Source organism: Oncorhynchus kisutch, linkage group LG16 (assembly GCF_002021735.2).
Source record: "Oncorhynchus kisutch isolate 150728-3 linkage group LG16, Okis_V2, whole genome shotgun sequence".
Classification (NCBI taxonomy): Eukaryota; Metazoa; Chordata; class Actinopteri; order Salmoniformes; family Salmonidae; genus Oncorhynchus; species Oncorhynchus kisutch.
This window is the reverse complement of record NC_034189.2, coordinates 18,600,110-18,617,042: the sequence shown is the minus strand read 5'-3', so window position 1 is coordinate 18,617,042 and position 16,933 is coordinate 18,600,110. Positions and strand designations below refer to the sequence as shown.

The 16,933-nt window shown below is 39.8% G+C and overlaps 1 protein-coding gene across 10 annotated transcripts; it reads left to right on the top strand.

The window, feature by feature from the left end:
• The first annotated feature begins 6,298 nt into the window (after positions 1 to 6,298).
• LOC109906440 (low affinity immunoglobulin gamma Fc region receptor II-c) lies at positions 6,299 to 16,603 on the top strand. 10 transcript variants are annotated; one of them, XR_004203368.1, is made up of 15 exons: positions 6,300 to 6,411; positions 6,548 to 6,592; positions 9,250 to 9,510; positions 9,686 to 9,943; positions 10,036 to 10,308; positions 10,410 to 10,730; positions 10,825 to 11,103; positions 11,272 to 11,523; positions 11,723 to 11,839; positions 11,959 to 11,983; positions 12,061 to 12,158; positions 12,318 to 12,368; positions 13,332 to 13,403; positions 13,489 to 13,551; positions 15,944 to 16,551. XR_004203368.1 is itself a non-coding variant. In XM_031791940.1 (15 exons), exons 7-15 carry the CDS (start codon positions 10,938 to 10,940, stop codon positions 15,949 to 15,951), a joined length of 852 nt encoding a protein of 283 aa, XP_031647800.1. In that variant the 5' UTR covers positions 6,360 to 6,411; positions 6,548 to 6,592; positions 9,426 to 9,510; positions 9,686 to 9,943; positions 10,036 to 10,308; positions 10,410 to 10,730; positions 10,825 to 10,937; the 3' UTR covers positions 15,952 to 16,603. The 10 variants fall into 10 exon arrangements, 6 of the variants coding, with proteins under 6 accessions (XP_020359732.1, XP_031647796.1, XP_031647797.1 ...); XR_004203371.1 differs by having other exon boundaries at positions 6,355 to 6,411; positions 9,426 to 9,510; XM_031791940.1 differs by having other exon boundaries at positions 6,360 to 6,411; positions 9,426 to 9,510; positions 15,944 to 16,603.
• Positions 16,604 to 16,933: the final 330 nt, after the last annotated feature.

Below are 16,933 nucleotides of genomic sequence, written 5' to 3'. Positions count from 1 at the left end.
CTCTTCGCTTGTGGACTTCAATGCACAACACATCAGCTGTATGTGACCAGGCAAAAAAAAAAATTCCAAGCCAAACCATGTCATAACCACTACACACAGCCTACATCATTGTAACCATATTAGCTAAAGTAACGTCATAGTCAACATGGCTAATAGAACTAAAGCATTAGTAAACCTGCTTCAATCATGCAGTAATGTTACAGTGTACAGTCAGTAAGTAGTTTAGCGATTACACCAGCTGGCCCCGGTGGCAATAAATTAGTAGAACCAAAAGCTTATCTTGACTTGGAAGAGGTCCAGTCATAGCCAGCTAGCTAACATAGCATCCCCCTGTTTGAGCAGGGTGTTTCAGTAGGCTAAACTACCTAGCTGCATTTGCTAGTTAAGTAAGTAAAACTGAACGTAATTTTTTTACATTTCTGCAGTGCTAGCTGTAGCTTACACTTTCAGTACTAGATTAATTCTCTGATCCTTTGATTGGGTAGACAACATGTCAGTTCATGTTGCAAGGACTCTGATAGGTTCGAGAATGTCCTCCAGAAGTTGTCATAATTACTTTGTAAGTCTATGGAATGGGGTGAGAACCGTGAGCCTCCTAGGTTTTGTATTTAAGTCGATGTACCCAGAAGACGACGGAAACTAGCTGTCCATGGTGCTACCTACAGAGTGCTGTTGAGGCTACTGTAGACCTTCATAGCAAAACAGTGTGTTTTAAACAATTATTTGGTGACATGAATATATTTAATATAGTTTGATCTAAAAAGGATCACTTTTTAAATGTTTTAAAATATGTATTTTTTGAAATTCACTGAGGAGGATTGTCCTCCCCATCCTCCTCTGAGGAGCCTCCACTGCAGTCTGATAACTCATTTCCTGTGTTATTCCTCTGAACAGTTGACAGACCTGCCTTGTTACCAAGAATCTTCACACACATGTCACGATATGAAACCTTCAGCCCCCTCCCCTTGGCCGGCAGCGGGGTGCTAGAGGTGGTTAGCGTCCCGTTCCCTGGATTGGACGGCACTATAGATACTTCAGGCTATCTCGGTATAACCAGGACCGCTCGCGTAGCCCTGCCTCTCTTTCTTTATCGGTACGTTGTCCGCGTAGAGAGGTCTTTTGCCTTTTCACTCTCAACGGTCTAGCTCTAGCTGGGATGTGTGAACCCCACGTTTATCCTCTAGACTCCTTTTACACCACTAATGGATCCTTGAGTTGTTATTAAGCCTTCTTCCTACCAGTCTCTATATGATTTCCCTCAGGTTGAGTATTTCCCTTCTGTGATGTATCTAGTTTAAAGTGTGAAGACCTTTATTCAACTTAGTCTCACTACTCTGCCCGTCGGCTATGTATCACTTGGATAATAAAACTTAGATAGATCGATAAGACAATTAATGAATCACTACTGGACACACCTTCCTCCTTGTCTTTTAATGGTAACTCACTTTGTCATAGAGTATTAGTCTCCGTTTCCAGTGTCCCGGTAGAGGGGAGTGTCAGAGTTGTTATCTCCCGTGCCGTTAACTGTCTTGGGAGGGCGTTTTACTCGAGACAAAATATGGCTACCGTTTATTTTTGGAAACACTCTGTTTTTTGTCTTTTACAATCAAACACACTTCAAAATACACTATTTGTTACTTGGTTACACACAGCGTTAATCAAAAACATGCAAATGCCTTAATGCTCTATAAAGCCTGGTCCAATGATAACACTTATCTCTATATTAATGCTTATAATAGCTCTTTAATTACCTTTGAGAGATGACGGGGAGACCCACGGTATCAGGAGCAGAGTTTCAATCGGTCAGAGTTGGCTGAGAATTTAGTCTATGTATAGATACTCTCCCCACGGAGGAATCTTTGGTTTGACAAAATTTCGAGATTGAAGTTAGACTGAGTACTCTAACCTGCCCTCAGGTTGGATAGTATTGTCAAATAACCTGAAACCGTGATTCCAGGGCAAGGTACTGTGTTCAATCAGTTAAGATATTCTTACAACAGTACACGTGTCATTGGTAATCGGAGACAGAGTCGATTCGAACAATTTACCAACCGTTCTCAGCAAGTGGTAATTCTGCCGTTGATCTACCGCAGTGTCTGGGGCAAGCAACCCGGCCGGTGATACAGTGTTCCTCTGTCAATTAAGACTTTGTCACAACGGTACACTCGGTCCAAACGTATACTGCACACAGGGTCAACTGTTCGATAGGTAAACGGACTCTTACCCTAGTATCCAACAAGTTCGAATCTTTAAAGTAATTTGACCTCGGGCTCAAAATAGCCCGAGGTCAAATGGCTGTCTAAATGAATTCGAGATTCAAGAAGTCAGCGCCAAAGTATCGGCAGTTTCTCTATATATACCTTTTTATCCCTCACTCGAGGTCACTTGAGTGTCCTCCCCTCTACAAACTTGGAGGACAAACAGCTGCTTTACCACACATTAACAACAGTTCATATATGGGCATCCGTTTATGACAGTGCCCTTACTCTTATAACAGTACATATATGGGCATCCGTTTATGACAGTGCCCTTACTCTTATAACAGTACATATATGGGCATCCGTTTATGACAGTGCCCTTACTCTTATAACAGTACATATATGGGCATCCGTTTATGACAGTGCCCTTACTCTTATAACAGTACATATATGGGCATCCGTTTATGACAGTGCCCTTACTCTTATAACAGTACATATATGGGCATCCGTTTATGACAGTGCCCTTACTCTTATAACAGTACATATATGGGCATCCGTTTATGACAGTGCCCTTACTCTTATAACAGTACATATATGGGCATCCGTTTATGACAGTGCCCTTACTCTTATAACAGTACATATATGGGCATCCGTTTATGACAGTGTCCTTACTCTTATAACAGTACATATATGGGCATCCGTTTATGACAGCGCCCTTACTCTTATAACAGTACATATATGGGCATCCGTTTATGACAGTGCCCTTACTCTTATAACAGTACATATATGGGCATCCGTTTATGACAGTGCCCTTACTCTATCAGCAATGAGTCTAACAGCTGTTCCCATTCAGAGGTGTCACTTGAGGCAGAGGGTGGTTCTTCCTGACACCAGTCTTGTTCAGTAGTGGGTTGGCTTGAGTCATCTTCTGGTGACGTTGTCCAATCCGGCATTTCAGTAGGCGTGGTCATCTCTGTCTCTACCATTGGTGGGTAAGGCAGGGGAAGAGGACCAGGAGGTAGATCCATTTGGCGTTTTACTACACACAGCTAACTTGTAAATAGCTCCTAAACCATGAAGTCAACCCTTTGACACCTCTCCACCTATCCTAGTGACTTTAAAGATTCTACTGAAAATGTAAACGTGACCTGGTATGGTCAATGCAATGTTGACTTTTGCACAAATATAATTGTATCATCAATGCTCCTTCCTCAGATCATTTCTTTAGTTGTGTTAGTTCTCTCTTCCACCAACAATAATAACAGTGTTGCTGTGTCTGCTCCTTTTACGGAAAGAGGAATTTGAGTCAAGATGAACATGACGTCAGATGCACATTTTTTCTGTTTCTCTTTAAGGATCTGTAGCTTTCTAATTCTGACAAAGACCCATTAGACCCAGTTACAGGAACTGTAGGGTTCCGGTCCAGAGGAAACGCTGGTGTCTTCAGTCACTTTCCAGTGGCTCAGAATGGAACACAGTTCATTTATTTGGCAAGAAATGGTTTCAGTTATAGAATATGAAGTATGTCAACCATACACAATACATATGGCATCAGATGATGACTTTGGTTACACTGTGTTTACAGAGGAATGGAGTTGTTGGTCGCTGCAGCTTCTAATTGAGTTGTTGCATGAGCCTGAGAAACATTAGAAATCTATAGACATTGTGTAGTTTTTTACCAAATATATTTTAGACTCAATAAAATTGTATAGTTTTGGTCTTCTAGCTCTATTCCTGTTCTCAGTCTCAATGTAATTTAGTCAGTTCTCTCTCTATTTATCTTTTTCTTGCTCTGTCTGTCTCTCCTTTTCTCTCTCGTTCTCCCTCTCTGTCTGTGTTTAAGTGCTTTGTGCATTTTTCATCTGTGGGACACTCAACGTGAGTAAATAATCAGAACGTATTTTTTTGCATTTCATCACTCTAACCCGATACAACCACACAAATGGTTCACTAACTGAACTTGACTGTCACGGTTTTCTTTAGGTGAAGGAGAGTCAGACCAAAATGCGGCGTGGTTATTGCGATCCATGTTTAATGAAACAAAGTAAACACGAATCAAATACAAAAACGTAACACGAAAACCGAAACAGCCTAATACTGGTGCAAAGTAACAAAGACAGGAACAAGGACAATCACCCACAAAACCCAACACCAAACAGGCTACCTAAATATGGTTCCCAATCAGAGACAATGACGAACACCTGCCTCTGATTGAGAACCATATCAGGCCAAACATAGAACTAGACAAACTAGACATGTAACATAGAATGCCCACTCAGCTCACACCCTGACCAACCAAAACATAGAAACATACAAAGCAAACTATGGTCAGGGTGTGACAATGACTCATTCCTGTTAAAACTTTTCTTTTAAGAGTCATTTGAAAGAGCTACTTGTATCCAGCTTAAGAAATGTATAGCATGTGTCTAATCTGCAAATCTATGTTTCAGCCCTGCCCCGCTATACTGACAGTAAATATCAACTTATTTTAGAAGAAATAGGGAATTATTTAAGAAAAGTGCAAGGGTGCCAATATATTTGGCTGCAACTGTTGTACACCTAAAATGTACTTTTATCAAAACTCTACAACAGCTAAACTGTTGGAAATGAATCAACATGATGTGCATCAAATAATGTTCTAATAATCTGATTAAGTTGCTTCTCCTCTCTCACAGCTCTTTCCAAAGCTACAGTGAGTGACTGAAACTACAGATGGTATAAGAATAGTCAGTTATTCAGACCCTTTAACACAAAGACTAGTACAGAATCAGTCCTGTCTACATGTCTAACAGTGGTTCATATACCTGTGAGGGTGTAAAGGGAAACAAGTTCTCCAAGACCAGTGAAGCTGTACAACTGACTGTGTCTGGTAAGTCTATCTAATTATGCAAACAACTCCATGGGCAACTAGAATAATTTCTTAGATTGAAAGTTTTTAACCAGTCCTCTGTCTAATCACAAATCAACCACAACCTGTCCTGAGTACCTCTCCTCAGTGGCTGAACCCTGGAGACTCAGTGACTCTGAGCTGTGAGGTTGACAAGACGTCTACAGGCTGGAGGTTCTCCTGGTACAGGACTGTTCCCTACAGAGCTGGGTTACCCTCCCTATCAGACAAGTCTTTGTTAGTATAATTTAATTATGCCAATGGGCTTTCATCAATTGAAAGCACTTCATCTATTTTATGAGAATTTGTAAGATTCCTTGTTTGCATAAAATAGACGCAGACCAGTCTTTAAATAATAGGTAATAGAATTTATTCTCGGAGCGCGCTACCACTCGAACACATTGCATCAGTTTAAATACAGATCATGACGTCATTTCACTGTCTTAACCAAACCCCCCCCCCCTCTCGACAGGACAAAGTAAGGTGAAAAGTTCATTCTAACTTACTAACACACTCCCAGATAACTTTTGACCCCTCAACATTATCGATCACCACTGAACTGAGAGGTTTAATTAACAGAAACCCTAGGAATGCACTCACTGCCTAATCTAAAAACCCCAGAGCTAAGTTTCAGGTTGGGTCAACCATAGGCTAACGATCTTATGTGTTTACACAGTCCACAACCCATTTGTTCCTGCCCAGTTGGAATGGTTTTATTACTCCTTTCTCCTGTCCCACAATTCCTTCTTATGAACTCATATTGTTAATCAGATATAATATAACAGAGTATAAGTTTACTTACAGTTCCATTTAAAATGATTTGTTCAGTCATATTAATCAGAATTTCCTAACAGTCTTGCTCTCCATGTGTTTATGGAGGGGATAGCTGAAGCTGAGGCTAGCTGGGATACCAGTAGTTACCATAGCTTAGGTGTGAGGGGAGGCATCTATCTGTGCATGGTGGTTGTAAAAATGAACTAACATCTGCACATTCTGATACCAAACTGATCTAATCTCAGACCTCTATTCTCATTCCATCCTCCTTTCCTTCAATAAAGAGGAAGGAACCCGTGTGAGGTCATGTAGCAAACTATAAGAAGAAGTTGGTCAGAAAATTAACACGCCATCAACCGCTACTCTTTATTCTCACAGCCTTTGTACATTTCTCAATAATTTTCTCTATTTTTCTGTGTGACGGTGAAGAGGTGTGATCTAAACAGTCTGTCATATAGGAAGTAGAGGGGTTTGTCAGAAGAACTGTAGTTGTAGAGAAGGTCACTTGTCAGTGGAACAGAATGGAGAACACATTGCTCTGTGTGCTGCTCTGTAAGTAAGAACGTATTAGTGTTTGTGTGTTTGTCTATGAGCACAATGCACTAACGTTAATATTACTATTCTATTACTATAGTGGTATACACTACTGTATTACTACTGTATTGTAATGACTTTGTCTTTGTTGAAGTGCTGAGTATCCTCATCTACTGTGGACACTGTGATGAAGATGATGGTAGATATTCATTTATTTGATCAAACCTCCATCTCTTTATGTTTCATCAACTTTGTCTCTGCTTTTCCTTCCTCACGTTCATTAATGTTATGAGAAAAGGGGATTCAGTTGTGTATGTATGATCTGTAAAGAGGTAGGAAACATAGTTTATGTACAAGTTTTATTTGACTGATAGGTAATTGTGTTATGATGGTTGTGTTTATGTAGGTATACTAAAGCCTGTATTGGAGCCAGTATGACACGTCATACCAGCCTTATTTCTGCCTGCTGGAACTCCAACAACTCAGATACACATGAAAACATGACATGACTCAGGGAATCGATAGAACATCATTTAGAAATGCACAAAAACAATTTAACATTCAAAATGAGTGAACTGTTCCTTTAAGTTTAATTTTTTTTGCAATTTTGTCATGTGAAAATGTATTTAAACAGTTATGTAATCACATGTGAAAATCCACATGTGAAACTTAATGTGAAATATCATCACATGTGAAGTGTTCCAAAACCACATCTGAAATCATGTGGTTTTTCCATAAGGGCAGTCTAACAGCATCTCACCATCCTGACAGCATCTCACCATTCTGAAAAGCATCTCACCATAATCTCATGAAGCATGAAGGTACTGATAAGAATGAGAGCTCTCATGATCTGACTTTGCTGTCATAATGACATGAATGAAAGAGCTAATCAGAGCTAATCTTCCACACAGGAAGTTGCAGACACTTGTAGAATCTGTGCCAAGGCTCATTGAAGCTGTTCTGATGGCTTGTGGTGCCCCAACACCCTATTAAGACACTTTATGTTGGTGTTTCCTTTATTTTGGCAGTTACCTGATAGGCAAAATGTCTTGAGTCTTGCAAAACGGAATATAATATTGCGGATAAAGTTCAGAACGACACAATTTCATGCATACAACATTAAAATACCTGCATCATTAAACTGAGAGCTTTACCGTTTCTAAAATGACGTGTTTGGGTGATTTCAGAGACTGTTCATGTTTTTTGGGGGTTCCCCATAAGGAGGATGAGGAAGTGATTTGCTGTTCTGAACTGTCTGAACTGTTCTATAACATGGTATTTACATTTAAAAAATGACATTTCGTTGTAAAAAAGCAAACTTCTCCTTTAATATCAGTGAATTACTCTGCACATGAGTTGATAGTGAGATGCTATTCAGTCATTTCAACCATTTACTGTAATACTGGCATACTTATTACTTTGTGGACTGGAGCCCCACTTAATATGTTGGCCTTCCCTGTTTCAATATTCAAGTAGTGGATGTATTGTTATACTGAAGCTCTTTATTTACATTTTTATCCATGGATGTTTATGTCTGAGAGAGAATGTAAAGAATGTGGCAAGAGCTGGAAGTATTTAGTTGCACAATATACACTGAGTGAACAAAACATTAAGAACACCTTCCTTGCAACTGTTAATTCAGTTAGTTGTCTGTGTTCTGTCTGTGCAGAGAGACATGTAGCTGCTCTGACCCTCCAACCCAACTGGACCCAAATATTCAGAGGAGATACTATCACTATGAGATGTGACATACAGGGGGGAGGAGACTGACTGGTAGTATGAGTGGCATAACAACAGGAAGTTAGTCTACTCTAATAAAAAGTCAGAGTACAGAATCAGTCCTGGTTATACATTTGAATTTAGAAGTTTACAGACACTTAGGTTGGAGTCATTAAAACGTATTTTTCAACCACTCCACAAATTTCTTGTTAACTATCTATGGCTTTGGCCAGTCGGTTAGGACATCTACTTTGTGAATGACACAAGTAATTTTTCCAACAATTGTTAAAAGACAGATTATTTCACTTATAATTCACTGTATCACAATTCCAGTGGTTTTAGAAGTTTACATACACTAAGTTGACTGTGCCTTTAATTAAACAGCTTGGAAAATTCCAGAAAATGATGCCATGGCTTTAGAAGCTTCTGATAGGCTAATTGACATAATTTGATTCGATTGGGGCTGTACCTGTGAATGTATTTCAAGGCCTACCTTCAAACTCATTGCCTCTTTGCTTAACATCATTGGAAAATCAAAAGAAATCAGCAAATACCATCTACATGGGTATTTAGAATAATTTACACTAAGCGTATAAAATTTAAGAACACCTTACTAATATTGAGTTGCAACTGTCCACTTTTTGCCCTCGAAAGAGTCTCAATTCATCAGGGCATGGACTCTACAAGGTGTCAAAAGCGTTCCACAGGGATGCTGTCCCATGTTGATTCCAATGCTTCCCACAGATGTGTCAAGTTGGCTGGATGTCCTTAGGATGGTGGACAATTCTTGATACACAAGTTAATCTGTTGAGCGTGAAAAACCCAGGAGCGTTTAAGTTCTTGACGCAAACTGCACCTGGCACCTGCTACCATACCCCTCTCAAAGGCACTTCAATCTTTTGTCTTGCCCATTCACCCTCTGAATGGCACACATACACAATCCATGTTGAATTGTCTGAAGGATTAAGAATCCTTCTTTAACTTGTCCTCTCTCCTTCATCTAAACTGATTGAAGTGGATTTAACAGGTGACATGGAAGGATATACCTGATTTACCTGGTCAGTCTATGTCATGGAAAGTTCTGAATGTTTTGTACACTCAGTTTGTATTGGATATATTTTGTTTGTGTTTCCACAGTTCAGCCCAGAGCCACATTGAGAATCTCTCCTCAGGGTCTCCTCTACTCTGTAGATACTGTCACTCTGCAGTGTGACATACCAGACTACACAGACTGGACATACTACTGGTACATAAACAACCAACCAGGTTACAGTACACATGGTAAAACCATCACCATCTCTCTCCCCGACCAGGCTGGTCAGTACCAGTGTCTAGGGACCAGGACAGATCGGCCCCAGAAGTCTCAACTCAGCAAAGCCCTCTCTATCCAGCTCACTGGTGAGTTTAAGACTAAGTCATTGACAAAGAGTAAAAAGAGGCTATATGTACAAACTCCAAATGCATTTATTCACAATGACAACCTTTTAGAATCAATACCACGATAGCAATATTCCACAATATGTGTTCTCATCTTATGTATGAATCAACAACTGACTGCATTGTCTTTCAACAGCTCTGCCCACGGCCTCAGTGAGTATCTCTCCTCAGGGTCTCCTCTACTCTGGAGAGACAGTCAGCATGCAGTGTGACATATCAATGTACACAGACTGGACGTACAGCTGGTATATAGGCAACAACCTCGATTCCAGTACGCCTGGTAAAACCATCACCACTCTGTCTAACCGAGCTGGTCAGTACAGATGTGTTGGGGTAAGGACAAGTCGGCCTCAGTGGTCTCAATTCAGTGTTTTCCTCCCCATCAGAGTCACTGGTGAGTTCACTAATGATGCTCCATCACTAACTTGTCGTAGTGTGTATCAGGACACTGGATCTTTCCACTCAAACCTATTGCAATACCAACAGATTATCAGCCGTCGACTACACTGACTTCAGACAAAGAGGACGTATTCACAGGAGACAGAGTGACACTGAGCTGTACTGTAGAGTCTCCTGGATGGAAGTTTTACTGGTACAGACACAGACTAGACTTTACACCAGTAACCACAACCTCTGGATACTCCTACACACTCAGCTGGGTCAGTGTCTCTGATGGAGGACAGTACTGGTGCAGAGCTGGGAGAGGAGACCCAGTCTACTACACCCAGTACAGTGACCCAGTCCAGATACATGTTACTGGTGAGTCTAAAACAGTTTATAAGTAAGTTTCTACAAGTCATGATGGTTGCTCGAATATGTTTAAGATTAAAAGTTTGAATCCTGCCTTTCCTTCATAACAGGTAAACCCAAGGCTGTCCTGAGAATCTCTCCTCAGTGGCTGAACCCTGGAGACTCAGTGGCTCTGAACTGTAAAGTTGACAAGACGTCTACAGGCTGGAGGTTCTCCTGGTACAGAACTGTTCCCTACAGAGCGGGGATACCCTCCCTATCAGACAAGTCTTACTCTCTACAGCCCCTATCTGACAATGGGACTAGTGAAGACTCCTACACTCTGATCCCTGCTGGTCCTACTCCCACAGGAGGATATGTGTGTAGAGGTGGGAGAGGAGACCCAGTCTATTACACACACTACAGTGAACCTCAGTTTCTCTGGTCAGGAGGTAACTAAACGCATTGAAACATATTTAAGTCTCCAACGTGTGTATAATATATATTATTTTACTAAAGGTTTGACTCTGTCTCTCATTGTTTCAGATCTGCAGCCTTCAGTGTTTCTCAGAATAAGTCCCAACACAACTCAACACTTTACATCAATGTCTCTCTAACTGAGCTGTGAGCTGAAGGGGAACCCTACTGGATGGAGACTGATGGGATACACAGAGAGAGGAGTAGAGTCAGGGTGTGTCTCTAACTGGGGATCAATAACAGGGTCTACATGTACCATCAGCTACACATTCACATGGCACAGTGGAGTGTTCTGGTGTGAGTCTGGATCAGGAGAGAACAGTAATGCTGTCAACATCACAGTGGATGGTACGTCTATTGTACGACATTCACACACAAAAACAACATTTCATGATGATAGGATGTTCAATTCTGTAACTGAATTGCATCTCTTATAAAATACAAGATTATAATATTTTAAGGGTGATGACTCCAGTATGCAGATTTACAGTATTATTTATATATTACGATACACAGATGGTGATGTGATCCTGGAGAGTCCTGTCCATCCTGTGACTGAAGGAGACTCTGTGACTCTGACCTGTACATTTAGACATCAGGGAACAAATCCTAAACCCAAGACTGATTTCTACAAAGATGGAACACTCATCAAGAATGAGACCACAGGAGAGATGACCATCCCTGCAGTATCCAAGTCAGATGAAGGATTCTACACATGCAAATACCCTGACAAGGGAGAATCACCAAAGAGCTGGATGACAGTGAGAGGTGAGAAAACTATTCTGATCACAAGTTACCTTTTCATCATCTGTGTGATAGTGATTTTAGTGTTGAAGTTAAAAAACGTTTGGATTTGCAATCCCATAGAAAATATAACCTCTCAACTAAATTATCAAAAGCTACAGGCCAGTCTATATTCCTATATTACCTCTCTGAGTCTGATGGTGTTGTGCTGTTCTCTCTCCAGCCGTAGCTCCTGGATCCTCTATACCAGTCCTAGTAGGAGTGGTTGTGGGTCTGGTTGTTGCTGGTGTTCTACTGGTCATTCTCCTCGTCCTGCTGTGGAGATTTAAAAACGCCAAAGGTAAGATTTGTATTATTCATCATTTAACTCTGTATTTCATGTTTAGTTCGAAAAATGTGTAATTCCAATAGTTCAATACAGATAATACCCAGTATAATAGTTTACATTTCTCATTACAGGATCCTGTTTTAACAGAATATTCTTGTGAGTACACCTGTCTCTCAACTATGATTATTCAGTAACATATCGTCTTAGTTCTTCATGAGTATCTTTCCCATTAGACACCCCCAGCCACAGTGCACCAACCAGGACCCCCAACAGGACCAAGGATCTACCCAGGGTCAGGCTCCTAATGCTGGGTATACATGTCTGCAGCATGGTCAGTTTCTCAGCCCAGACTTTACCTCTCTCTGTAACCTCATACACTGACTCATCAACATCCACTTTATAAAACAACATGTTACTGTACTCTCTGTCCCGAGATAAGCTGAGGGAGAACCAACCAAACTATACTGTCTCTCTCTTCTTTGACCAACAGGTGGTGTTCACATCTACGATACGATCAATCCCTCAGACAACTACAATAATGGTACGGTATACTGTGTTATGTTTAGTATGAATACAGGATAGAGTTACTGCTGCTGTTCTTCATGTGTTTAATATGAATACAGGATAGAGTTGCTGCTGCTGTTCTTCATGTGTTTAATATGAATACAGTATAGAGTTGCTGCTGCTGTTCTTCATGTGTTTAATATGAATACAGGATAGAGTTACTGCTGCTGTTCTTCATGTGTTTAATATGAATACAGGATAGAGTTACTGCTGCTGTTCTTCATGTGTTTAATATGAATACAGTATAGAGTTACTGCTGCTGTTCTTCGTGTGTTTAATATGAATACAGTATAGAGTTACTGCTGCTGTTCTTCGTGTGTTTAATATGAATACAGTATAGAGTTACTGCTGCTGTTCTTCATGTGTTTAATATGAATACAGTATAGAGTTACTGCTGCTGTTCTTCATGTGTTTAATATGAATACAGTATAGAGTTACTGCTGCTGTTCTTCATGTGTTTAATATGAATACAGTATAGAGTTACTGCTGCTGTTCTTCATGTGTTTAATATGAATACAGTATAGAGTTACTGCTGCTGTTCTTCATGTGTTTAATATGAATACAGGATAGAGTTACTGCTGCTGTTCTTCATGTGTTTAATATGAATACAGTATAGAGTTACTGCTGCTGTTCTTCATGTGTTTAATATGAATACAGTATAGAGTTACTGCTGCTGTTCTTCATGTGTTTAATATGACTAACACACTAAGACTAAGGGCTGTATTCAGTCCGTATCATAGAAGTTCAGCGTTACAGTGTGATTTAAATTTAAAGGCAATGTTCCCACGTTAGTGGAGACTACATTCAAGATAAACACTGTATATTTAGACTCAATCAGAAATGACCTTTACATTTCTGTCTGTCAATGTGTAACCCTTCATCAATACAGACTGAATAGAGTCCTAAGTAGAGATATTAGTGTATCACCTGTATGTTTCAGATGCTGCTGCTCCACCAAGTCATGTGACGTACGCCCAGATTCAACTCACAAAGTTGGACAAGAAAAAGAATGGTGACTATCTGTGACATCAATGAATAATGTGCAGTGTGTCAAAGATTAGTTAAAACATTCACAATAAATGTTTTATTTTCCTCAGAAAAGCCAGCTGATCCAAAAGAAAGTCCAGTCTACTCTGACGTGAAGACAGGAAAGGCCACAAGTAAGACCCATTCTACTAGTTGGCAGTTAGTCACTAAATTCACAATTTGGGAGTTTTGATGAAGAGGCAGAATATTATTTAAGATAATTCCTTAATTTGTTGACTGGAAATGTCCATTGTCATCAGCAGCTGGACCTCAGTACATCTCAGTATTTAACATTTTATGATACTGACTCAATCGAAGGGAAAACAAGAGGCTAGGGATATTACTAATAGATAAAAAGGCGTATATTACTGTGAATGACTCAAAGAAAATACAAACACAAACAGAATGCAATTTTACGTGAATATATTACAAATCAATTACAATATTGGAATAAAAATATAACCCTAGGGTATAGAGAGTGCACTCAAACTGTTCAAGCTTGCAAACTAATGTTGGTGCATTGGAGCTCAATGAATTTCGATAGAAACCAAATGATTCAGCAAATGAATGGGAACCCCCAGTGTTCCTCACCGTACCGTAGCATAACCCCTGAAACGATAAATCCAAGGCCAATGCATTTCTATAATTCATGGCGGAAAATGCCTTGCATGCAACAGAAGGGATGTCCATCGTCATTAAAGAAGTCCTCAGGTCTCTCGAAACAAAACAGCTCCCGACCTGACAAGCTAAGCTACCATGGCAAAATTCTCCATATAGCAATAGGCGAATTCGGGCAAATTCGACAGATACTTAACAGGACTATCTGTACACATGTAACAGGTAAGTAAACTTAAGCAACAGTCTCTTTGCTAAATGGAATCTCTTCAAATGTAAAAGTTTGAAATTCAACAACTATAGTGTCCGTCTCAGTTCTCCTCATGTATCCAGCAGCATCACCCCTTCAAGCGCCTCAAAAGTCCTCTGCCACAGCAAACCCAGAGTTTACGCGATTGTCCCAAAACTTTAACAAGGCTTCTCATTGGCTAAACCAAATCAGTTTACTTAGTTTACATGAACATAAAATGTCCAAATAATTGAGTGGACTGTACATCAAAGAATTCAACAAACTGTGACTCTGAGAGGCCCAGTGCAATCAAAAACATGATTTTAATATATATTTCCACACTATGATGTTACAATAATACTGTGAAATTATTACAATTATAATCCTGCCCTTTTAGTTAATAGCTGTTTTGAAAAGACAGACATTACAGCATGTTTTGGTTGGAAGGAATGTTTGACATGTCATTTCTTTGATGCTTGCACATGAAAGTAACGTAACATAGGCTTAACAGCAGAGGCTGTAGTAAAATGGCATGTTTCTAATACATGGTTTATCAGGTTATTACACCTTTATGGAATTAATAATTACTATATATTCTAGTATACTGTATCTATTGACAGTATATCTCTGTTTTATTCTTAGGACTTTGTTTGACTGCAAGCACTAAAAAATGTTGTGTGGTGATATGTTACAGGTCCTTGAGGGAGAAGGAGGGATAAATAACTCTGTGTGGTGATATGTTACAGGTCCTTGAGGGAGATGGAGGGATAAATAACTCTGTGTGGTGATATGTTACAGGTCCTTGAGGGAGATGGAGGGATAAATAACTCTGTGTGGTGATATGTTACAGGTCCTTGAGGGAGATGGAGGGATAAATAACTCTGTGGTGATATGTTACAGGTCCTTGAGGGAGATGAAGGGATAAATAACTCTGTGTGGTGATATGTTACAGGTCCTTGAGGGAGAAGGAGGGATAAATAACTCTGTGTGGTGATATGTTACAGGTCCTTGAGGGAGAAGGAGGGATAAATAACTCTGTGTGGTGATATGTTACAGGTCCTTGAGGGAGAAGAAGGGATAAATAACTCTGTGTGGTGATATGTTACAGGTCCTTGAGGGAGAAGGAGGGATAAATAACTTTGTGTGGTGACATGTTACAGGTCCTTGAGGGAGAAGGAGGGATAAATAACTTTGTGTGGTGATATGTTACAAGTTCTTGAGGGAGATGGAGGGATAAATAACTTTGTGTTGTGATATGTTACAGGTCCTTGAGGGAGAAGGAGGGATAAATAACTTTGTGTGGTGATATGTTACAGGTCATTGAGGGAGAAGGAGGGATAAATAACTTTGTGTGGTGACATGTTACAGGTCCTTGAGGGATAAATAACTTTGTGTGGTGACATGTTACAGATCCTTGAGGGATAAATAACTTTGTGTGGTGATATGTTACAGGTTCTTGAGGGATAAATAACTTTGTGTGGTGACATGTTACAGGTCCTTGAGGGATAAATAACTTTGTGTGGTGACATGTTACAGGTCCTTGAGGGAGAAGGAGGGATAAATAACTTTGTGTGGTGACATGTTACAGGTCCTTGAGGGATAAATAACTTTGTGTGGTGACATGTTACAGGTCCTTGAGGGAGAAGAAGGGATAAATAACTTTGTGTGGTGATATGTTACAGGTCCTTGAGGGAGATGGAGGGACACACCAGAGAAGAGGAGAAGTAGCAATCTGGGAACATGGGTTATGCATACTGGATGCACGCAAGCACACACACATGCAGGCATGCTCACACACACACACACACACACACACACAAATGCACACACACATGCACACGAACACACAAATACAGAAAAAACACATTCACTCTTACAAGTGAACATGTGAAGTATTCCAAAAACACATGTTTTCATGTGATCATGTGATCTTATTGAAGTTAATATGATAACATGACAACATATGACAACATGTGACAACATGTGACAACATGTGACAACATGTGACAACATGTGACAACATGTGACAACATGTGACAACATGTGACAACATGTGACATGGAACTGCATATGTGAAAACGTGATTCCACGTTACATTTCTCATGTGTTTTTTCTGTGAGGGACACACACACAATATCACCTTGTACATGAAGGATTTGTATGTTATTTTAATTTACCAGATAAATACAACAAATATATTCTATTTAACCATGTGTGTGTTAGTGTAACAGCTTAAATAAAGGATATGGTGTAATGATGATACATCTTATAAACAACTGCAGTAATTCTATCTGCTTTGTATTGTGTATTGAATTGTTTGGTTGTAAAAATACTGAAATGTATTATCTTTGATTCATTATTTCTGTCATTCAGATGATAGAATAACATATTTTGTATATGAATGTCACAGTCACGTTCGTTGAATGGAGGAGACCAAGACGCAGCGTGATATGAATACATGATTTTAATGAAGACGAAGAACACTTAACAAACTATACAAAAACAACAAACCGACCGTGAAGCTATATAATACTAATGCAGACACAGGCATCTAGACATAGAAAATAACCCACGAAATACCCAAAGAAGATGGCTGCCTAAATATGGTTCCCAATCAGAGACAACGATAAACAGCTGCCTCTAATTGAGAACCAATCTAGGCAACCATAGAC